Genomic DNA, 25,582 nt, shown 5'->3' with positions numbered 1-25,582 from the left:
CCAAACCACAACGGGAAAGGCTCTGATTGTCACACAGCTTGGTAGTGTAGTGGTATAGCACATGCATCTCGGATATAGCTTCACACACTGGGGATGTGAGTTCGATTCCAGGAGCCTGAAAGGACCCACTGCAACAGCGATTGTGGTGGGGGTCAAACTGACTCCAACATTTCAGAAATCTCATGTCTTCATAGATGGCGTGAAAAGTGTATTTTTGTCTAATATGTCAGGTTTAAAAGGTTAAATCTTCCTGGTTTCCTTCTAATGGAACAACACATGAATGAACATGATTACACATCTAAATTAACTTGTATTTTCAGATCTTGGATTTCTTTGTCTGCATCCAAAAATGCCTTCTTTTTAGACCTAAAATATTTAATTTGACTGTGTTTAGGTTAAAAATAAAATATAATCAAAGATTAGTCATTGTTTCACCACTATATACACAGTAAAGGAAAACTATCCAAATTTGCAACGATTTCTCAGAATAAACTGAAATTAAGTCACAGCAATCTCTCTTGGAAAACACTGGTTTTAATTTTAAAGAAATAGGAAAAATGTACTTATTCAAAAGCACTTGAGTAATTTAGAGATTAAGGTTAACCAAATACAATATTATATATAATTCAGTTAACACCAACTGCACTGTAAACTTTTAAAGCTGTATGAAGGACAGAGAAACCACAGAAACAAAGTTTTGGTTTTTTGGTTTGCTAAACAGAGCATGGAGAGAACTAAAACTTTGATTACAACTCTGATATAGAACTTTAATTTACACTTGATACATTTTTGTGACTCCATGTCTGCTAATCAACAGATGATCTATCAATGACTCACAAAATCCAAATACATCAACTGCGGATTCAGTCCCAAACAGGAAAAACTCTAGAATGTGTGAGTGAAATTACAGAAAACTGAAGCTACTGTGATGTCAGTGGTGGTTCAGATGCAGGAATTCTGAGATTTTGTTTGTTTTATGAGGTCTTTAGCTTTTGGTGTGCTGAGCTGTATGTCTGAGGACTTTACTGAAGAAAAATGAAAAGATGCACAGAATAAATAACGTTGAAAGACTGTTCTTTGATGTTTTTTGTTTAACTACCCGATGAAGTTTAGTATGTCGTTCAAAAAGTCACAAAAACGTCATAGTTTAGTATGTCGTCCAAAAAGTCACAAAAACGTCATAGTTTAGTATGTCGTCCAAAAAGTCACAAAAACGTCATAGTTTAGTATGTCGTCCAAAAAGTCACAAAAACGTCATAGTTCAGTATCTTGTCCAAAATATGATCAAAACGTCATAGTTTAGTATGTCGTCCAAAATTTGAAAAGAAGTCATAGTTTAGTATGTCATCCACAATGTGACAAAAATATCATAGTTTAGTATGTCATCCAAAAAGTGACATTTTGTATGACATACTAAACTATGACGTTTTTGTCACATTTTGGACGACATACTAAACTATGACATTTTTGTCACATTTTTCACGACGTTATTATTTATTTTTTTTAGGTTCCTTCTCAAATTGAATTTCCCAACATTGGAGGTTTCATTTGGTACAACGAGCCTTTTTTTTCATTTACCCTCTGCTATCCCTACCCAGATCCCAACATGTCTTTTTCTTTTTTCCTCAAGAAAGGTGCGTGCAGCACTGCGCAGCAGCCGGAGCTGTCATTGGCAGGGCAGCTCAAATGAAATTTCATTGTATATGAAAGTGTGCAATGACTAATAAAGGTTTGATTGATTGATACTAAACTATGACGTTTTTGTGACATTTTGGATGACATACTAAACTATGACGTTTTTGTGACATTTTTGGACAGATTGAAAGGCAAGCGACTAAACCAGCTGTATTTTTTACACAAGAATATTTATATAAATCAAAACCAAATGTGCACTACCAACAATGTCAAAACAAACCATTGTGTGTGTGTGTGTGTGAGTGTGTGTGAGAGAGGGAGAGAGGGAGGAGGGGAGGAAGGAAGGAGTGATGAAAACATGATCAAATGCGGTGTCATTTACAGCCATTGCTATATACAGTACAAATCATCAGTGGATCATGGGTAAATGTGACACACACTCTCTTTCTCACACACACACACACACACACACACACACACACACACACACTCATCGCACCCGGACAGAGACAGACATTAAATGCTACCAAAAAAGGTATTGTAGAAATAAATTAAAGTACTTTACAAAAACTCCATGCTGTAAGGGTTTTTCAGTGTGGCGAGGCAATGAGTCAAAAATTCAACAGACAGGAGGGTGTTGGAGGACGGAATAGATCGGCTTTGATAAAAGCTGCTGATGGAGGACGGTGACTCAGTTGTAGTTGTTTCATTCCAAAACCAATATTCTGTCTGAAAACACAAGTCAGACCTTGATCTTGATGATAACGCAGCAATTTCTTCAGTGTCCAAATGGTAGTCTATTTAACCCTCCCGTTGTCTTCATTTACGGACACCAAAAAATGTTGTTTCCTTGTCTGAAAAAACTCCAAAAAATTCAGCAAAAAAAAATCCCCAAATTTCTGAAAATTTGCAAAACCTTTAGGAAGAAAATTCCAATAATTCCTTAAAAGTTTCCCTGAAAAGTTTTATTTTAAAATAATCCCCCAAATTTGGCAAGAAAATTCTTGTAAATATTTTCAAAAAATGAGTAAAAATATTCCCAAAAAAATCCTAAAAATATCTAAAGTGATTATATATGTATCAGTAAAACTTCTAATATTTTCTTGAAGAACATTCACATAAAAATCAACCAAAATCCAGTGAAAATCGCTGGATTTTGGTTGATTTTTATGTGACTGTTCTTAAAGAAACATTTTTAACATTTCTTTTTTTCCCCCCAAAAATGTTCACAGATTTCCCAAAAATGTTGAAAATGTGGACATCAGAAGTTTCACTGTGAAAATCTATTTTTTCCCACATTTTCAAACTTTAAAACGGGTCAATTTTGACCCGCAGGATGACACGAGGGTTAAACTGACTTTGGGGGCCAGGAAAAACCTATAGTAAGTGAACACGTTTTCTGATTTTCAGAAGAAGATGAGGTGTTTTTTTGTTTTTTCTTTCTAAAAATGTTAGCAATAAGAGCAGAATGTTAAAAGCATTATGGAGAAAAAAACGATGAATGATGCATTAAAAAAAATGGACGGTAAACACAAACAGGCCATCACAACATTTGGCATGAGCAAATCATCTATTCACAACAACATTTATGTTGGGACAAGTCCTGATATTTAAACAAAGGATGCTGAACTGAGATCAGTCCAGTGCTGCAGCATGCACTTTGTCAGTGTAAAACCAAAATGTTACCCTGCTTCTGTCTATTTATGTCCGTTCAGGTCCTTCATTTCATGGAAGCTCCTCTCTGGAGTCCTGTTCTCAGTCCTGAGTGGGATGTCAGGCCGATATAATCCGATGAGACGGTCCACTCGCTGCTGTCTGTTGGCCGACGCACCTGTCAGTCATTCTGAATGCCTTTCATTGACCAACATTGTTTGTCAGTAGACAGTTTTAAACTGGGTGTGCTCATCTGGCTCCTGGTCAAGTGATGATGTACAGTGTTGGGTGGAGGTTTTCCAAGAATTACAAACCAAACAATTCATTGCTCGTAAGTTGCAGTTTCCCACAACTATTGGGTGGCACCTTAAAGTACAAGGGTTGATCAAAAAGTTTCCAGACTGTTGGTGATCTGTGGAAGATGTTTTTACCACTAACCTTCATGTCAAGGAGCAGTGGGTCTCTGACTACCATCAACAGAAGAAACAACAGTTTTCGCTTCGGGTCAGGAGGGCACCAAGGACATGTTAATGGTGTTTATTAAATCTCACATGGTTGTGCACCAGGAATTCATCTCCAGTGGTTGGATTAAAGCTCTACTGAGGGTGAACATTCAATGTAAAGCGACCTGAACTGTTATGCACATTTTTTTTGGCAACAACAACATAATCATCCCTTATGATCTGGTCTACAAATCACATTTGGTTTCCTGTGACTTTTCCATCTACTCTAAAATGACATTCAACCCCGAGATTCGCCGCTTTGACACCGTTCACGAAATTCAGCCCTCATTGCAGATGGTGCTTGAGATGTCTCCAAAACAGAACTTTTAGCGGAACTGAACACACTATTTCACCGCACAAGTAGGCTTCTTTGATGGGAATGGCAGTCAAATATATATATATCGCATGCGGTTTTTGATTTGTATTGGTACAGTCTTGTAACTTTTTGATCAATTGTAGTAGGAAATTACTAAAGTTTTCCACTTGCTTTTTCTTTCAAATGAAGTGTTTTCAAAGATTTATGTCTTTCGAGAAACAAACAGACTTGGCACCGAAAGCAAAAAGTACTGAGAGATAAACTTACACAATATTTTTTGGTTGGTCTTTGGTCTGGTTTGGTGGACGTTTCATGGGATTTACAGGCAATAGGAGAAATATCCAAATTATCAGTTGACAAGTCATTAAGGGATGGAAAGTTTTCACTGTGTTCAATGATGTCAGTTTGATCCACCCTGGCCAGTGTCCACCATCAGATGACCACCCTGACTGAGCACACCCTTTGTCCTTTACCACCTGGGAGGGTTCAGTAAGGTCTCCAGACTGCTTCAGCAGCAGCCATGTTTGTTGGGGAGCTACTGTGGCTAGACTCCACCTCCACTCCCACCCCGTCACTCTGATTGGGCAAAGAGGGGTGCAGCAGTGAAGAGCCTGTGGAGGCGTTGGTGCACGGCGGCAGGATTCGTGGGGGTGAGCGCGAGTCATTGGTGCCTCCTCCACCGGCCATCATGGAGAACTGGTATGAGCCGGCGGCGGTGGAGTAGTAGAGGTGATACGGTGACGAGGTGGACTGGAAGGGCCCATTCTGAGCTTGGTGTGGGGTGTTTGCAGGGTAGGGTGGAGGCAGGTAGGTGTGGTACCGCCCTGCAGGGGTGGTTGCCATGGCTGTCGCCATGGTGATGCCAAGGGCGCCATTGGAGACGGGGTTGTGGGAGGGTGTGTAGGTGAAGGCGGCCGCTGTGGGAGGGTAGTGCACCCGGGGGTCGGAGAAGCGGGAGTCGGGCAGGGAAGGGAGGGAGCTGAAAGGCCGTTCTAAGGTCACCCTGGGGTCACCGAAGGCTGTGAGGTCAGGACCTGAGAGAAGACAAAGGACAGAGGTTACCACCCAATCACTTCTTTGTGTTCTCAGCATGTGCATGCTCAGGTGTGCTACCTGTGAGTCGAGATGACAGATCACTGAGCGAGGAGCGACCAGGCGATAAAGGATTGGCTGTGTGGACGGTGGGCGTGGTTATCTGGCCAAGGTAGGGATATGATTGATCGTAGGACCAAGATGGAGACGTCTGCATCTGTCTGGAGTCTGAAAGAGAGAAACAAAGAGAAAAATAGTAATCTCTAATGCTTCCAGACATTTAAAGCATCATTTGCTTAATTAGAGTCAGCTGTTGTTCAGAGCCTTCACTGTATTGTTTACCCACCAGCTTTATTCTAAATATTACATTCTTTGAGAACTTATAGCTTTGCTTGTCATTCCAACCAGATATGCTGAGGAAAGTACTAAAGGTAAGATGAGACCAAGGAGAGTTTGGTATGGATTTGATCAGGACTACCACAGTGAATGCATAGTCCTGGTGGGATTGTGATGACTTGAGCCTGCATGAGTGCAAAAGGTGCTGGGGAGATAGACTGCACCATGAATGTCTGTCCATATACAAATAACAGGCTGACAAGATGAATCCCAGTCTGCAGAATCTTGCCAAACGAAGAATATTCCAGCAGGAGGACCATCCAAAGCACACTGCCAGAATCACACAAGAGTTTCTAAAGAAGATAGAAGTGAAAACTGTGTCCTGGCCAAGTATGTTGCCTGACTTGAATAAAATAGAACACCTTTGGGGTGTTTTAAAGAGAAAGGCAGAGCAACACAACCACTGCAGGAAGAAGCAGCTAAAAGAAAAAGGCTCTGATGGTAGAACATCCTCCATGGTGAGGATATAAATCTCTGTAATGAAAGTGTACTAGCTTGTTTTCATACAGTAAATATAAACTAAGTCATTCTACATCTTGTTAAGGATATTCATGCTTTAAAGGGCATTGATATTTTAATATTTACCTCATGAACAACAAAGTCTCTGGTGGGAAAAGACAGTGCAATGTTGAATTGCATGACTTGTGTATGAAGTTTGATTTAAATAAAGGGTGATTTAAATGAACTCGGTCCTGAGACTGAAGTTGTTGATCATGAAAGAATAAAGCGATGGAGAGGAAGCAATTAAGTTGGTGTGGGGGTGGACGGATGAAGGGGAGGGCTGGATGTGTGTGTGAGTTCTTTCATTCAGTTCACTCGTTTTCCCCACAGTGTAATAAATGGCACTGATCACCCACACACTCGCAGACAACAGTGTGTACGTGTGTGTGTTTGTTTTTGTGTATGCACAGGCAGACGAGGAAGCAAATTGTACACAGCAGCCAAGACGTCAATGAAGGCTTTTCAAGTCTGGCCAAGCGCTCTCTCTCAAGCATTGACGTATGTGTGTGTGTGTGTGTGTGTGTGTGTGTGTGTGTGTGGGTGTGTGTGTGTGTGTGGGTGTGTGTGTGTGTGTGTGTGTGTGTGTGTGTGTGTGTGGTATTTGGGTGGTGGTGAAGCCCAGGGCCGGAGCCAAGCCCCCTCCTTTCCTGGCTTCTCTCCCCAGGCAGACAGCCTCGATGTGGGGCAGGAGTCATAAATGGCTGGCTGTTTGGAAGTAGAACTGGAGCACACTGACAGACATGTCTGTTATTCTGTGGTCAGCTCATAACTGTCAAAATAATGTGACTGACCCATTTATCTGAGAATGGAGGCTGCTGCATTCTGATACGATCGGTGTGACACAGTTTTACTGACTGCACATTTGTTTTAGATGTCAGCAATACTGAACTCGAAACCCTGTGCAGGTTCGGGGCGTTTTTTGCTCACTTTGGGTTCATTTTTTTACTGCAATATAAAGTCCTGCACCTCTGTGGAAACAGCACAAAGAATTCAGAAATGTCTTCTGTGCAGTATGACGGATATAATGCTAACTTTACACCCTTAAAAAACTGTAATTTTACAGAATTTTTTCCTTTTAATTTAACAAATGTATTTTTGAAATTCAATAAACTGAATTTCTGTGTAACGTAAAACATTAAAACATTTAAATGCAAATAGTCATAAAAAATATATACATTTTTAAAGAAATTATTTTTTCACCCAAAAATGAATTGACATTTTATTTTATATTCCACAAGTATTTACTCTTCATTTATTGGATTAAATTATTTTAGAATAAAGTTTTAAGATTAGATACAATTCATGGCAATTAACAGAAAAGGAAATATTGATCTGCAATTTTACACAGATTTGTTTGTTAAATAAGAGTTATACTCACTATAACAATGTTGAATGAGTGTTGTTGTTGTAATAATAATATCTATGAGCATTTGGAACCTTTTTTATCAATACATGTAATTCTATTGTTTTCACATGTAAATATCCATTGTTAGGTACTAAAAAGCCACAAATGATATGATCACAAGTAAAATTAAGGCTATGAAATGTATGTTAATTATGGAGAGTTAGTGTATTTTTATGAGATGAACATTATTTTTTTGGCACCCCAGCTGCTAGAATATTAACGACTTGTATTTTTACAGTGTAATAATAATGTGTTTGTTTGAACAGCACATCTCATCTTAAGTGGGCTGTTGAATACGAACAATTTTGCAGTTAACATAACTATTTACATGCTTTCTTTAATCCTGTTTATGTGAATGTAACTTTCAATCTGTTTGTATTTTCTTATTTCTATCTTCTGCCAATATGTAATATGTTTTGCTTTTATATTGCAAAACAGCATAAAACTCCACATTTTCTACCCTCTCACACCTTTTAGATACATTAGAAAGGTTGTATATTCTGCATTTTGTAGTTCATGTTTCTATCCTTCCATACTGTCTGCAGAAAAGCCCACATAAGCTTTCATTTGATCTCGACCTTCTTCCCGTGACACCGCTCTGTGTGTTTTACATCTGTTCCGAGCTGCAACTCAGAACAAGAGTTTTACTGCAGCGCCGCACATGTGCAGACCGAACACGCACACACATGTTCACACACACACAGATGCATTTTAAATTTAACAGCAGCGACAGACGGTCCAGTATTTATTACACACAGTTGGGGGAAAATTAGAGAAGTGAAAGAACGGAAGACAAATATTAAATGAGAAATGAAAGTGTGGCAGGGGGGACAAAGTGCAGAGAGAAAAGGAAAGAAAGGCGGAAGAGAAAGAAAAAGAGAGTGAGCTCTTGAACGGCTTAATAACAGTTTCCTGTGGCTATTTTCATTTTTCTGAGGGATCAGAGAAACACAGAAAGCAGGAAGCACTGAGAGCTTCCTCTCTGATTCGCAGCTCTTTGAATGTTTAAAGAAAAATAAAAGGGGATTTTTGTTGTTCAGTTTGGAAATGCAAATCTTAAAAAAGACTAAAGAAGAGCTGATAAGATTCTCTGAAGAGATAAGAGTTAGGAAGAGCTCATAACACCCCAAAGTGAGAAGACCTTCACACCTTCACATAAGGGATGAAAATCAGATAAAGTATGACCAATCCTATGAGAAAAAATAAAAAATAAAAATGGAAGTACTCCTCTGTGACTGCTTTTTAGTCAACATTATATAAACGCACTTTAATTTTTACTAGTAGCTAAATCCAGCAGTGACCGTAACTCTGAGCTGTGCTTCATTGCACTTAAAAGTGTGATAAAAGTGTCGAGATAGCGAGTGCCTCAGCCGAGAGCATATAAAATACTGGATTTGTTTTTGTTTTTAATTTTGCATTTTTCCTTCTCATTTCACATTTTTCATACATATGTGTTCTTGTATTTTTTATGTCCCTGTTCATAGTTTCATGCACTTTATCCTGCTGTATTTGTGGTCTATTTTGGATGTATACATAAATAATGTTATTTATTTTCACTGTAAAATACATGACATATTTGCATATAGCAGCCTTCTATTTGTTCATTTCATGTATCTTTGACATCAAAGTTGATGGATCCGTTGCATTTTTTAAGATAAAGGACTGACATATGAATATGTGGCAACCTATTGTCTTTATAAAATCACCAAAATTATACAATTTTTCAAGCCACAAATGGAAAAAAAAGTAAACTTTCAGCCAGCCTATGAAATATTTTTTATACAATGTCCACTCCAGTGAGGAAAATTGACCAACTCTAATCTTAAAAACACAATATCTAATTAAAATCACTTCATTCTACATTTTGGATAAAGTAGACCATGGGCTATGCTGAACTGCAGGCAGTGTACACATACAGAAGACAGGGGATAAGTCTGGAAACAAATGAAAAATGTAGCTAGTACTTTTTAAAGTTTTTTTTAGTATTGGAAAGTGTATTGTACAAGTAGATTTAATTTTTCTCAAATTATGGAAGTAAACATTCAAAGTAATCTGAATTTAAATTGTTCCTTGCTTGTATCATTTACAACCCTGAAAAAAATGTATATCTCTCTGCTTCTAGCCTGTTTCCGTAGAGGTGCAGGACTTTATCTTGTAGTAAAAATTGAGTCAACAGTGAAAAAAATGTGACAAGAGCAAAAATGATGCCCAGAAACTGCTTGAAGTTTAAAGGGTTTACCTGCAAAAATCCTAGCATGTAATGTATGTCAGTGGTGGATCACAACCGAAAGCAAAATCAGAAATGTTTTTTTCTTGATTTGTGACAGTTGTACATTTATGTGTTTTTCTCACAGTCGCTGACTCTCATTTCCTCCTTAAGGCTCGACCTGCTTCCTCACGCATGCACATGCAAATGCATTTATAAGAAAAAACGCTTGTGCACACATTCGTAAACACCCAGCGTCACTACCAAAGGCAGAAGAGGAACAGATACTGTCTTTTGGTGCCACACAGAGTATCCACGGCAACCGCAACACACACACACACTCTTGCAGGTACACACATGCGGGTGTACACACTCAGAGACCACAATGGATCTGACAAAAACCACAAGGAGGAACAATGAGGTTTGATGCAAGCTGAGTGAAGAGGCTTGGGAAAAGAGAAACAATCAGAATAAACAGTGTGTATTTTGGTCTGTTATTCAGAGTTTTATCCAACTTTCATCCACATGTCAGCAACAGAAATGCGGCTGCACTGATAAACTGTCTTCCTTCTGCGAAAACTACAAAATGACACTTCCCTAAGGTTGCAGAAAGCTACTTGAACTAACCACGGGGGTATCTGGCTCAAACAAAACAGTAAGCAGGTCAATATAAGAGTTTTACATTAAAGAAAACCATGTTTTTTTATTGCCTATCATCAGAGTCAGAAACTGTAAAAAAAAAAAAAAAAAAAAGGAAGAAACATCTGATTCCCAACTTTCCAATGGTCCTTAAACTACTCATCCGTCACATGCTATTTCATTGGAAAGCATGACTGAATCTCAGTTTAAAAATAAATCGTTCACTTTAACCAGATTCTGAAAAAAAAAAAAAAAAATTCCTCACATTTCCACACAACCATGACACCATGAGGGACTCAGCTGAAAGCAACAGCTGCATGACAAAAATTCAGGGACTTTTTGGTTGAATTATTATGAACTGCAGGCTGCATTTCCATGGAGCAGACAGGAGAAAAGTATAGAAATAAATTAGAAATAAAACAATAAAGTAGAAAAATATCAACTGTATGTACAGCCACTGTTGTTTTCCAACATTAGTTGCACACATGGACGCTTGTAGGAATGTTGTGCAGGTTTTTTCAATTTCTAGAGAATAAATAATCAAAGAAATTCATAATTTTTATAATAATGTATGGCTTAACTGCAAATGTTTGACTTCTCTCTGCTTCTAGTCATGATTGTGCTGTTTCCATAGAGGTGCAGGACTTTAAACTGCAGTGAAAAAACAGCCCACAGTGAGTAAAAATGTGATTGAAGTTCAGAGGATCAAGTAAAGTTAAGGTAATGTTCAGTTGTTGGGAGGTGGAAAAGGTCCAACCAGCCTAAAGTAGGAAGTGTGACTGCAGCCTTAATAGGTAATACTGTTGCAGACGTTATTTAATCACTGAAATCACTCGGTCATACATAGGAACCGCTGTCTCCATCCAGGATGTGACAAATACAAGATGAAATCCAAAAAATGTCCACTGCACAGCTGTGAGCTAGTTGCTTCCAGAGAAGGATGAACTCAACCAAAGCTCAACATCCTCAGAAACGCCGAGCCGACGGCCTACTGGCATCACTACACAGAGCTTCTGACTAACCCTTAGTTCTCGCACTGAGGTCTGATTCTGAAAAGTTCATCATGTGGTTTTATTTATTCTCCAGGACTGATGTTGGAAAGAGGCACAGGAACAATTTGGAAAATGATTTTCTCTCCTATTAAAAACAATGACCATTCTGTATGAGGCAAACACTTGGAAATAAGTGCTCTGGCAGCAGGGTTTGGGTAATTTACGATAATTTGCCAGCTCACTACAGTAGCTCAAAAGTTCGTCTTATCCAGTAAGTATTTTAATAGAACTCTTCTAGTATATATATTACATGTATACCTGTAGTTTTCCACAGAAAATAGTCGTATTGAATCCACAAATGAAGTTTTATTCAGGGACTTTTTGGCTAAAAACCTGCTGTGTTGAAGAATTCTCCTTGGAGACATCACAGACACTTTGATTTCTAGACTTCAAGGCTTGTCTGGTATTATTTTGTTTCCTAACTTATATGCAAAAAAGGCTTAAAATTTCAAGGTACTAAACTCTGACAAGTATTTTTTGCTTCTGTCACATTTTTCCTCACTGTGGGTTCATTTTTCACTGCAATATAAAGTCGTGCACCTCTATGGAAACAGCACAAGTATAGCTACAAGTAGAGAGAACACAAAAATGTCTTCTGTGCAGTATGACACAGTTATGATTCCATAAATCACAAGAAAGGATAAACACAAAAGCTGAATTTCTAAGATTATTAATTTCAGAAAAATTTAATAAACCTGGGATCAACTTGCACGACATTTTTCCAAGTTTTCAAAGGTGTTATCATTACTGGAAAAATGGTAGTTCTTAGAGATATATAACAAGCAATATTTCTAAATTGAATGTTTAATTCATATTTAAATTTTTCCATTCTTCTCTCCTCTGTGTAAACACAGTCTGCAGTTCATCCTAATAGTCTTTGATTTTTTTCTCACACGACTGTTGATCTCAGTTATGTCAGTTATGGCTTTTCAGTTGTACTAAAAAGTGCAGAATTTTTTGCTTTTTACAGAGTCTTGTGGAAAAAAACTGTTTATTTTTTGGCATTTTTTAAAAATGTGACTTGTAGAATAGAATGCTTTTGATAACATATCCCAATTTTAAGCCTGAATTAGTTAAATTATCCTAATAGAACTGGAGTTTGCATACGGCTACTTTAATGACTGTTGGAAAGTCAAAACAGACAATTTTTTTCTGTTTTAACGGTTTCTGGCTGTGCTAATTGTTGGCAGTTTTTTTTTAAATAACGTGTCTTTTAAACCAAAATTGGGCGATGGGATTGAAAGGATGGTGATGCAGCACTGTGACATGTAGTCCGATTGTCCTGGATCAGGCTGAATAAACTTAACTTTTACAGCCAAATTAGAAAATGTGGATTGTTGAAGTCACATTCAAGTGGCACCAGTAATTAGAGTGGTGATGAACGTGAGGTGGACAGAATACTGTAGCCTTGGACAGGTAGGATTACGTGACCATAATGTATCTATAAATGTCATGTCCCCAACACTTTTGCACTCATCACACTAACGCCTCCGTGCTTCACTGTCAGGACTACGCCTTCACTGTGGTAGCTCCTGGCAGGTTCTGCTAAATACGACCACCATTTCCTGTCTCTTACCAGCAGCGATCTGAGTGTGCGTGGGGTTGGAGAAGGTGGCGGAGTTGAGTGCGGCAGATTGGCGGCTGTTGGCTGAGGGTTGGTGGTGATGGTGGTGAGGAGGCGTCACCCTCATGGAGCTCCTTCTCAGCTGTTCCAGCTCTGTTAGCCGCTCGGAGAATGCCAGGGAGCCCGGTTTGACCTCGTCCATCTTCTGACGGTGACCTGGGAGATGAAATCATCATGATTGGTCTCTGCCACCGTTTTAAGTCGAAAATTAGCGGCTAAAAGTGCAAGATGTAGATACCCAGAGTAATCCAGGCTTGTAATCTGATTACATAATGTGGGGTATAAGAGTGTCCCGACATTGTTAGCACACTGCGTCTGCTGTAGCGTTTGGGAATCTGGCGATGGGCGCCGCGTAGGGGTCTGGTTGTCTCCTTGTGTGTGTGTGTGTGTGTGTGTGTGTGTGTGTGTGTGTGTGTGTGTGTGTGTGTGTGTGTGTGTGGTGGTCTGTCACGCTGTCTGTGGTGTTGGCTGCACTTCAAAGCCCCGAGACTGAGCTCCAGTTACAGGCACTTCCTCCCAATGGGGGAAGTGTGCATGTGTGTATTTCTACTCTGTGTGTGTGTGTGTCTTTCATGTGTGTGTGTGGGCGAGTTATAGACGAGTGATGGTTATTCACAGCTGAGCGGAGCTGGCAGGAGTCTTCCTGTCTTTCTGTCACCTCTCGTATCTCCTGACTCTTCGGACCAGCGTCGCTCAGTTCACCTTGCCTCCATTTAACATTGAACAACGGTATTTGTATGGCATATATTAGTGTTTACTGGCTAAACCAGATTCGTCTTTCCTCTTGCTTTCATCTGCCATTAGAAATCCCCATGTTTCATCACACTGTGCGGGAGAGGAAGTCAGTGTTGCATCAGGTTCCTTATTGACTCACTCAGTTCAGAGTTTGTCTGTAGGGATGAGAAGTATTTCTTCACTGAGTAATCTCAAGGACATAATTGTTCTTCAGAAGGCTTACTGATTCTTCAAAGCACCACGACCACTTAAAGAACCACTTCATTTAGGGGATGGTTCTTTGCATGCTTTTTGTGGTTATCAGTTTTCATTGGAGTTGTAGGTGTTAAATTAGAGTTGCAACACTTAATAAACAGTGAGAAATGATCATCACAGTCTCTCACATTCCAACTTGGCATCTAATAAAATGTTGTTTTGTCTGACCAACAGTCCAGTATCCTAAAATATTAAATGTTTTATCATGAGAAAACCCAGAAATGCTGCAAATTCTGACCTTTACAGATCACACATAAAAGTTTTTAGAATCAGAATGTCTCTAGCATTGAGTGTTTCTTGACTTTTAGTTGAGATCCACACGCCAGACACAATAGAAAGGTACCATTTTAACATTGCCGTTACTGAATATTAATTGAGATTTTTCTAAATCATCCAATATAAATGTTCTTCTTTGTGATTTTGTAGCTTTAGAGAACAAGAAATGCTGCTGGAGTAACACTGAGCTTATGTATGTTTGCTAGTAGTTCTAAAATGAACCCATGCCAGTGGAAAAACTACACGGGACCCATAACTGAACCTTGTGGGATGCCTGGTTTTTATCTACTGTAGGGGAAAATGTTAATTTTTGTGCATCAGTGTAACTCACGTCGTGGCTCTCTGGGACCATCCACTGTGATTTTAATGGCTCTCTGGTACGTCGCCACCTGAGGAGGGTTGGTGAACACTGTGATGGTCAGCGTGAAGCTCTTTCCTATGAAGAAAAACGAGAGGAAAAATGGGGGAAAGCAAGGAGATGAGAAAAAAAGGAAATAGAATCGAAAGGTAAGCAGGAGGGCATTAGTGAGTCTTTGTGTTTTAAGTGGTGTTAAAAACCCTCTCCTCTGTTTAGAGGTAAGTCTTGAGTTATTAACAGGAAATTATTCCTGGAATTTGAAGGTGGAAATAAATACCTGGGAGTCAGTTGGGAGACTACTTGGATAAGAGGCAAAACATCCAAAAAAGAACCAAAAATGTAAGTCTGGTTGTTTTTTACTGAAGGACTTTGGTGAGCTGACACCTAAAACAATCCAAACCAAAACATACTAACGCTAGCCACTTCATTCAATAAAGAGTTAGCTTGGTTGCCAATGAGGCAATAGACTGCCTTCTGAAAACAATCCCTCTTTTATGTTGCGGTTTGCACTTCAACACATAAACTTGAAAAAAATGAAAGCTTATTTTTTTTATGCTGTGCCATTATGTTCCCTAAACAGTCAGTAAAAGAATTTATTTGCATTTCTCTTAGCAATATCACTGAAATTCATTGATTTTGCAGCAAAATCTGAATTTGCAGCCATTTTAGAAGCAGCTGGCCTTTATGTTGGGTTATTTACTGATGGATATGATGCACCTTGATTATTAGCCTGCATTTCTCTGTACCCTGACATGCAGTAAATACAATTTCAGTGGATTTTTCAACCTAAAAATATGAAGATAAGATTAAAACATGCCACAATACAGTGTCTTGATGAGAAATCCCTTTGAATAAACCATGTTTCACGTCAATACAGGAAAAAGCACGAGGTTTTTTTTTCGATATCTTAGCTGATCTTTAAACCATCACTATCAGTACTGTTACTGTGGTTACTGGCATCTTAAAACAGCCTCAGCACGGATTTAGAAAACAGAGTACAACTGCGATCCCCCAATAAACAACCGTATGGACACCTGCCAGCCAATCAGAAACCAGAGTTTTATTTAACTCCGGTATAAAAACTATCAGCCCGCAAAAATCTTGTCGCAGAGCGGTCAGATCTGAGAACAACACATGCGTGTGCGACAAATGTCTGCGCTACACATGTGCAGGACTATTTGTGTGTGTGTGTGTGTGCGTGTGTGTGTGTGTGTGTGTGTGTGTGTGTGTGTGTGTGTGTGTGTGTGGAGCTTGTTGGGGGTCAGCTTTGGAAGTGGCACTCACTCAACACTATGCTGGCTGCAGACACACACTCACACCACCGCTGCTATTGTGTGTATTGTATGGGTAGAGTACAGTTACCATAGGCAGACAGTCGGATGCCACACAGACGCTGCAGACAACATAAGTGGGTAATGCCAGGTGTTACTCTCACTTCTCTTTGCCTGTTTTCTCAAAACACCTCCCCTATTGTGTTATGACTAAAACTTATGTAATGTCATATTTCATATTCAGAACTAAAGACTAGAGCATTGATAGACAATTTATTGTGTCTACAGATGACAGCTGACACCTCTATCTGCTGTACTGACGTCCACTAGATGGCACCTAAAACTCCTAAAGTCCCATTGTTTGATCAAGTACACATTTTGACAAGCTACTGTTAAAAATGAAGCAAAAAAATCTAACCATAGTGCATTGTTTTGTCAAAATATGGTTAAATATCATAAGATTTCATGCTTTTTTTGGAGCAAAAAACAACAGCAGCATGCCACTGTAAAAACTGCAAAAGCGAATTGAACAAAACGTTTTTGCAGAACAATCCACGAAGCACCGCTGAGAGATAGACAGAGATGGTGACTTTACCCTGAGAAACATGAATTTTTCCTTGGTTTGTACAATCTATTTAACAGACTCCAATTTGTCAGACATTGCTGCCTTTAAATAAATACTCCCAGTTCACAAAAATGCACTTTCCCTTATTCTGAACCTTCATTGTTTTAGATGTTAATCAATTTTTGATTACTAAAATTCAATTATTACTAATTCACATGAATGTTTTTACATTTTAAAAGAAGCAAATGTTGTAATTTACAGACAAATACAGTTATACTTAATGTCGATTATAACGGCAACTTCCAAATACAGTGTTTTATTGGAAAGTAAACAACAAACCTGATATGTCACTGTACAATGCTGTAGTCCATTATTTATTAATTATCTGTTTAAGTAGATTACAGCAGTAATACTGTAAACATACAGCCAAATTCTTACAGTGAAACACTGTTTTGTCAAAATGCAGTTAAGCACCATCAAATTTCCTGCTTTTTTTTTAGACCCACACACAAAAAATATGAATAACAGCAGGCCGTTTTAAAAGAAAAAGTTTTTTGGACAACATTCACAAAGCAGTGTTTAGAGTAGCAACTTGATTTTGGCAATAATATTGCAAATTTTACACTGAGGTAGATTTTACATTGAGGTAAATTATGTGTTTTAGTGCTAAATGCTAACAGATATCTCAGTTCACGATCATAGATATTCATTTTTTTTCACATTAATGTTTATACCTTTTAAAAGAGGAAAATGTTTTAAATTACAGATATTTACAGTTATTTTTACAGTGGCAATGCTAAATAAATAGGTAATGCATTATTTGAAGGTATAGTCATGATATTTAAAAGTAAACTACATATTTCACTATTATATAATAATTATCTGTTTAAGTAGATTATAATACTGTTAAAATACAGTATTCTGTGATTTTGCAGGAAAATTTGTTAGTGTATTTACTGTCTACTCATATATGCTTCTATATATAAAAACTAAATAGTACAGTATGAATAGAACATGTTGTGTTGTTTTGCAGGTTGTTTGCAGAGTTTACAGTAAGAGATTTTGGCTGATAGCGAGACACAGGAGGAGGCAGAGAACAGCTGAAGTCTTTGTGTCTGTTGTGTCTATCAGCCAGCTGGTCACATCGCACACACACACACACACACACTCATATATGCCCACACACACTAGATTACTAAATCACAAAGGCGTGTGTGTGTGTGTGTGTGTGTGTGTGTGTGCCTTGACAACAGTGTTTTTTCCGGGACTTTCTGTCTAATCTCTCCAATCTTCCTCACTATCAGAAGATAAGCGCAGATGTCACACATGAGGTGAGCTGAGTGTGTGTGTTTGTCTTGTCGGGACTTGTGGAGTTGTGTTCGCCCAGTTTTCCTCCTCCTCCTCCTCATCATCATCATCATCATCTTCATCCGATCAGGCAGAATCTCTTATTTACATCGACAATGCAATGTGTGTGTCTCCGGAATAACAAGCTGGTGTTTGTGTGCAGTCGTGTATTATGAAAGAGAAAAATGATGGTCCTGTTTGAAAGAGGAAGTAAAGGAGAGGCTGAAAACTGGTTGCACATGTGCGCACACACACTCTCACACACACACACACACACACACACACACACACACACACACACAGCACTGGCATAGTGGTAGTATCCTGAAACATCATGTGAAATGAAAGCACAAGACGTGGTAGATGTTGCATCCTCTATCAAGAAGTGTTTTCTGCTCTTTATCTGCTGTTTACTGCACATTTACCACCATCTATCTGCACTGAAGCACCTGCAAAATCTATTCTGCATTGTCCTTATTCAGTAGGAAAACCCCCAGAGTTGTGTATCTGCAGGTATACAGTAACCCACCCCCTCTGTGTGGTGGGGATTTACTGTATACTGACTAAAAAAGGCCACAGATGCATATCAGTGCACATCCTGCAGAGTAAGACTGCAGTGAGTCATGTTAGTGTTTCAAGTGGTCTGTGCACGATCACTTTTGTCAGTCATTAAATGGTCCCATATGATGGAAATCTATCTTTATTGTGTTTTTGTATGACTTAAAAACTTTAAAGTGCGAAATAAAAGCTGTGAGAATATAAAATTTGAAATGACTTCACAAGCCCAGGTAAAAAAAAAAAAAAAAAAAAAAAAAAAAGCATAATCCTGCCCATTACTGCTTCCAGGTGACCCATTCAAAATGAATTAATCTCTAAAGCTGCTTCTGCTAACTCTAAAGTGTCTCAGTCTTCAAGATAACCACACTAAATGTTCCGCTGTTTGCTACAAGAGTCAACACAAGAGTCTTCATGCTCTTACAGTATCTGAGGAACTGGAGATCCAGTGGATTACGTTTATGTTTGATGGCAATGTCACCACAACAATAGGAAAATTGGTGTTAGCATGTTGTGAAGCTAATGTGGCTAATGCTACCATTAGTTTTGATCATTTGCTGAGGGACATCTGGAGATGATGGAAACTTTAAGACCAAATTCAAGCCAATAAACAACTACTGGGTGGGTTACTGCATTTTGATGTTTGCTTTTGTGTATTACTGCAACATAAACTTAATTTTTGCTTCTCTCCTGCTCTCTGTGCTCACATATAGCACTTTTAATTACAGCCAAATTTCTCAAAAAACTGTTCTCATTTATCTATTTTTATATTTTTGTTGTCACACATTGGAGCAAAGTTTTACTCTGAGCTGTCGAACATAGAAGCAGAGAGAGTCTTCTTCCTGAAGGGGCCGTAAACAGCTGCATTTAAAACTACAGACATTGAAACAGCTTGTTTAGAACAGGGCTAAAACCATCAGTTATACAATCATGGTGACATTAACCATCTCTGCAGTATTTTGAGCTGAAAAACTGAAAGACACACTGCACGAAAATGTGAGATTTGTAATAATTTGGTGAAAAATGGGCATAAAGGGGATTTCAGGACCTTTAAATCCTGTTGAGAGCATGTGTGCTCTTCTCAAATGATTTACTTTAATTGTCAATTTGTGTGACTTTTTGTCACATTTACTCCAAAAAATTTAAGTTGGACCCAATTTTTGTCATATAGTTGGCTAATAATTATCCAACTCCAACCAAATAAACAGATTTTGTTTGCTGACGAAGACAAAACAGATTTTTTGTTTTTGAGGTTCACTAATATTTTGGATTTGACTGAGAGCATTATGCCTGTTGAATATTAAGACTTGCACGTGTTGATTGAACTGTACTTGTTTAAAAAAATCGAGCCAGGTTCAGAATTTTTGCCAAATAATGCTGCATGTTCCTCATTAGTTTGTTTAGTCTGGATGGAGTTTCAGTCAGATTCATCAGCTTGGAAACAACTAACTGATTTTGTGTAGAAAAATAAAGACTTTATATCATTAAAATGAAATGAAATGATCTACTCCGACTGTTTATGATGAGAAAAACGTTAACAGAAACCACACTGCAGCTCTACGTTGAACGAAGCACTCATAACTGTCTCCGTATTTGTGTGTGTTGCAACTGTACTTCTGCAAAACAAGGAAGCCTGACTAATGATGAGTAAGTTTGAGAACTCTGATACCGACTACCACACTCGCATACACAAAAACCCACGATGAAACCACTGGTCAAACCACTAAACCACTCATTGGTGTCAGCAGCTAAACTAACCACTTCCAACAGACAGTTAATGGCAGTTAGAGGTTTTAGGAGGAGAAACTCTGCTTGACGTGTGGCTTGTTATCACACAATACATCAAACCCTCAGTGTTTTCACAATTTCCTCCTGAAATCAGGTTGGTAAACACCGGCTGATCTTTCTAGGTGTGGCTCCGGACTACTTTGATCCAGACTAAAATATCTCAGCAGGTATTCTCCTGCAGGATGAACTGCAATGACTTTGGAAATAGCCTCGCTTTTTCATCTGGCAAAACTACAATTCAATAAAATGTGTACTTTATTGTCCACTTGGAAAACTTTTCTTGTGCACAACAGCCCTGCATTATTATCTCCAGATTCAGGACGCAACAGAAGTAAGTAGGGGGGGTCAAATTGCGGGTCAAATTGGCCTGTTTTAAAGTTTGAAAATGTGGAAAAAAAAAAAAACATTTTTTATGTCCACATTTTCAACATTTTTGGGAAATTTTTGAACATTTTTTGGTGGAAAATAAGAAATGTTTAAAAAAGTGTTTCTTAAGAACATTCACAAAAAATCAACCAAAATCCAGCGATTTTCACTGGATTTTGGTTGATTTTTATGTGAATGATCTTAAAAAAAAATATTAGAAGTTTTACTGATACATATGTAATCACTTCAGATAATTTTAGGATCTTTTTGGAAGATTTTTACTCATTTTTTGAAAATATTTACAAGAATTTTCTTTCCAAATTTAGGGATTTTTTTTTTTAATTAAATAAAACTTTTAAAGTAAACTCTTAAGGAATTATTGGAATTTTGCAGAACACCACTCCAACAATTTGGTATCCTTCATGCCGAGGAGAATTAAATCCATCCTCAAAAAAAAAAGCTGGACATATGAATTATTGGCGAAAAATTAAGGATATGAATCTGTACTTAATACGGTAAATCTATAGCATTTATTTTTTAATTACATAACGGCATTTACTGCAATGTGATACAATTCAGAATCACTTGACATTCACATTATATTGCACAGGGGTGTACTCACTTCCCTTGTTCATTGTAGGGAAATGACACAGGTATATGGAAAACACATAGTTAATAATCACCAACTCATTCAGCTATAAATTAACTGAAAATAAAACTGCCATTATCTTCACATACTGCCGCTGCGAACATGAACCTCATTGTCCTCCGTGCTGCTAAATTTGCATGAAAACAAATTTTCTACTCTTCGACTTTCTTCATTTGAATTATAGTGCGCTTGAGTTATTTAACGCGTTCATTTTCGAGGGCAGGACGGTGCAATCTACAAAATATCGGCAGTTATTCGGATATTTCCATTCAGCTGGGCAGCACTTATAAATCGTGTGTGTGTTAGCGGAGCTTGTGTACACAGGACCGGTGTTTTAAATAGATAAGTTGGGACATTTGCCTGCGACTGATTTAGAGTAACTGTGGTCTAGTGTATCCGTTAAAGAGGGAGAGAGAAGGGGGGGGTGTGGAGTGAAGTAGACGCTGAATGTTAGGAGGAAGTTGAGTGAATACTGTTTTTATTCACACGTACTTCCCCTAAATTATCCAAGCTGTGTGCAAAACATGTCTAATAAATTTAAACCCGTTTGAAACTTTAAAGGTTAATACTTCCCTCACTAATATCACTTATTGTTCTGATGCCGCTGTAGGCTGTATTACTGCATCTTTTATATAATATATATATATTATATTATGTATTTCTATGTGTGTAATTGTACCTCTTCCACTGCGGCCGACGAAGCGCAGGTCATTGAATCGGGCCACTTGGTTCTTAATGGCAGCCGTGGCGTTGCGAAGCTCCGCGGAGTAGTTCTCGTCGTTTCCGGCCATCACTGTTACCAAGGTGCCATCGGGGATGTCGCCCAGGGCAACCACCTGGAGACATGATGGAAGAAAAATGAACTGAAGATGGAGTTTTAAATGTATGTCCCTTTAAAGTCTATTGGAGCAGTGGAGATTTCTGTACTGTGCAACTATTCAACTATTTATCCATCTATGAACTGATCCCAAATTGTATGTTTCAGGATGACATACAATGTATAAAAAGCAACTAAAGATTCTTAGTACAAGCCAAAAATGTCAACAATCAGTCAGTCTGAGACGTATTAACCTTCTGTACCCCAAAACACATCTGTATATGTGAAAGGAATTTTGTATTTTCAAAAAAAATCACCAAAATTACGGCGTTTATTAGAGAAAGAAACTGTAAAAACAGAAAAAAACATCAGATTTTCAAGTTTCCCACAGCTCTTAAACTACTCATCTGTGATTTTCAGTGCCTTTGGGAAAATTTACCAAATCTAAGCTTAAAATTATAATATTTCATCCAATCCCTTCTCTATTTGTCTCATTTATTTTTTAAAAAAAAAAGCCAAAAATAAAGCATTTGCAGTAACCACATTCTGTAAAAACAAAAAAAAAAAAAAAAAATCTGCATTTCTCTGCACAACTGAAAAGCCACAGTGATATTATAGCCGCACTCACAGTCTTACAAAGAAAATTCAGTAACTTTTCAGCTGGACTGCAGGTTGTGTTTACACATTACAGAGACAAGGATGGAAACAAATAAAAATGTAGGAAATAAAACATCTAAACAATGTAGAGCCACCATTTTTAATCAATCCTGCTAAGACCTGTGGGCACCTGGAAAAATATTTTATATTTTGACTGCATTTTAATTTTTTATTTATGTCTTTAAGTTGTCTCTACTTCTATCCTTGGTTGTGCTCTTTCCATAGAGGTGCAGAACTTTACGCTGCAGTGAGAAACGAGTCCACAAAGTGACCAGACCATATATCCTGCTTGATCTATAAAATTTAATGCAAATTATGAGAAAAAAGGTCAATCATTTTCCGCATTTCAAAAACTTTCCCATCAAACAGGGCTAAAATGGACGCATGCGTGACGCTCGGTGCACTCGAGAGCACATTCTCCTCTCCCACACCTACACAAACACCGAGCCGGAGGGGGCTGATTTCCATATTAACGCCAATCACACCGAGCCATCGGTGTGCAAATGACCAGGGCAGATACTGCACTATGGGCCATTTCTCTTCTCTTTCAACCCCTGAGCTCTGCTGATGAACAACCGCAGACCCTGATGACTGACACACTGGGATTAACCTCACAGTTAAAGCTCCATCTCCAGCTTTGTTGGAGCTGTTTTATAACTCATCCACCGATCGAGGTATTGATTTGATTGGGTTGCTGGGTTTGTAAATGCGGGTTTTGGCCCGGAAACAGTTCAAGGACTGAGTGAGGAAGAAAGAACACACACACACACATACACACATACACACACACACACACACACACACACACACACACACACACACACACACACACACACACACACACACACACACACACACACACACACACACACACACACACACACACACACAACGGAGAGACTGGCAGCAATGGAGCCTGAAAGCAGCCCAGCAGAATAAACAAGACAAAGGAAACAATTATGAAAGTCTCAGACCAAGGCCAGTGTGTGTGTGGAGCTGCAGCTTGTGTGTATACAGCACCTGTGTGCACAGCTACAGTGTAAATGTGACCACGTATGCATAAGTGTGTTGCACAAAACGTGTAGCTACTTGCGTGCGCTTCTCAACAGTCATCCATTATCAGTAAGAGGCAGTGACATCCGCTCATGACACTCCATAATGATGCATAATGCACCCAACTCACAAACGCACCCGCATGCATGTGCGAACGCTAATGCATAAAACTCAATAAATCAATCCGCTGTGTGTTCTGCGGCTAAAAGCTGCTTTTCCACAAATGCATTTTGTCTCAAAGTGCAGGAAAAGCCGTTCACATCCACACACATCAACACCCGAGGGATGGCACTGCAAAAAAAAATATGAAGCCGTCATACTGTGTGTATAAAAATGCTGCAGGACGATGTATCAAAAAGGCCTGTTTTATTGTGGTGAACAAGTATAAAAGTCAGGAAAAGGGGTCAAAAATTTACATATATATAAAAATACATGAGACAAAAATGATTTTAGCAGATTTTCTAACGTATTTTAGTGGCATTAATCGTTTAATCAGACAAAAACATGCATCTCAAACATGTTTCTTTACATGCTGCAACATTTTTATTAAGTTAAATACTCTTAAACATCATCTCTCCTTGTAAAGTGAAAAAAATTCCTTTCGCTTCAAACTCAGTGAAAAGCTTCAGTTAATATCGAAGCACCAATCTGATAAATCGACTCGTCAATTTACATAAATCATTCAAACGCTATTTTGACTTTGTGTCAGTTTGATGTTCAAGTCATTTGTAAAAAGAAAAATGTCAATGATAAATTGATTTTCCTCTCGAATGTGAAGATCGGCTGCTTTTCTCTGTTTCTATCACTGTAAAGTGTTCGGCTGCTGGTCGGCAAACTGAAGGAAGCAAAGAATCAGCTGATGAAGCGATGAAAATAATCTAATCTTTATGAATGGAACAAGCTAACATGCTTGTAAAGAAAGAAATAAAGAACTTAGTGATCTCTAAAATTCCAATTAATACAACCAAATAAATATAACTGATTGACTGACACTGTCTAACTTTGATTTTATCTGTAATTTGACTGCATGTTTAAGTACAATACACATACATTCCACTATATACCATATTCATTGTTCAAAGTGGAGCTTATGATATGTGTTAAAATATAGAATATGTTATTAGTTGATCACATGTAGAGACAAGCCAATACTGGAATTTGATATCAATCTACAGTTGATATTTGTACATTTTTAGAATAAATCATTAGATCACAAGTCAACACATGAGGCCTCCAGCATTGATAATTTAGTTTCAGTATTATCATAGCAGTTTAATAATTAGAGCATTTTTCTTAAAAACAAAAAACATGAAAGAGTCTTATAATAGGTCAATAAATTACATTTAAAATATGACAAATCAAAACAATAAAAATGTCAAAATTGACAGTAGATGACGGAAAATATTCTCTGCGTCGACTTTATTTTATGCAGAAGCTTCAGATGTAAACAGATAGTCCAAACCACACTATCCCTCAAAAATGCCAAAAAGAAGAGAATTGCTTATCAAAGAGGAATACAGCGAGAGAGTCATCGCTAACTGGTTTGGAATCAGCTAAACAGCATCTATTACAACCTGAAGGACAAAATGCAGTTTGGCTCCCCCAAGAAGAATGAAGGAGGAAGCAGAAAACAGTGCTCAGTAGTCTAACAATTATTTTCAAAGCTGTATATATACATATGTATTTATAATTATTCATGTAGTATGTTAGAGTTATATTGATAATAGAGAAAAATGGGATCTCTGCAACAAATTAGTTAGTGGCTTACTTTGACGACACCACTTGACTCCGCACCACCATTTGCTCTGTTACATGTGCTGCAAACTACTTGCTGTGATCTAATTATTATCATCAAAGCTGTATAAATAGTAGTTTGTTAGATTTATATCAAAAAGGGAAAATGCTGCGATCACTGCAACAAACTAGTT

At 38.1% G+C, this 25,582-nt stretch overlaps 1 protein-coding gene across 3 annotated transcripts in view; it reads right to left on the bottom strand.

Moving 5' to 3' along the window:
- Positions 1 to 512: 512 nt before the first annotated feature.
- The window catches only part of runx1 (RUNX family transcription factor 1), a 63,421-nt gene continuing 38,351 nt past the window's right edge, over positions 513 to 25,582 (bottom strand). For all 3 annotated transcript variants that reach the window (XM_035944111.2, XM_035944110.2, XM_023261499.3), the window contains 5 exons: positions 21,807 to 21,963; positions 14,560 to 14,664; positions 12,915 to 13,118; positions 5,221 to 5,367; positions 513 to 5,141 (listed from right to left, as the gene is read on the bottom strand). In XM_035944111.2, coding sequence (XP_035800004.1) covers positions 4,594 to 5,141; positions 5,221 to 5,367; positions 12,915 to 13,118; positions 14,560 to 14,664; positions 21,807 to 21,963 — 1,161 coding nt within the window. In that variant the 3' untranslated portion in view covers positions 513 to 4,593. The remainder of the gene's footprint in view (positions 5,142 to 5,220; positions 5,368 to 12,914; positions 13,119 to 14,559; positions 14,665 to 21,806; positions 21,964 to 25,582) is intronic.

Source organism: Amphiprion ocellaris, chromosome 24, assembly GCF_022539595.1.
Source record: "Amphiprion ocellaris isolate individual 3 ecotype Okinawa chromosome 24, ASM2253959v1, whole genome shotgun sequence".
In the NCBI taxonomy this organism is placed as follows: Eukaryota; Metazoa; Chordata; class Actinopteri; family Pomacentridae; genus Amphiprion; species Amphiprion ocellaris.
Note: the sequence above shows the minus strand (reverse complement) of the source record. Positions and strands in the feature narration are given on the sequence as shown.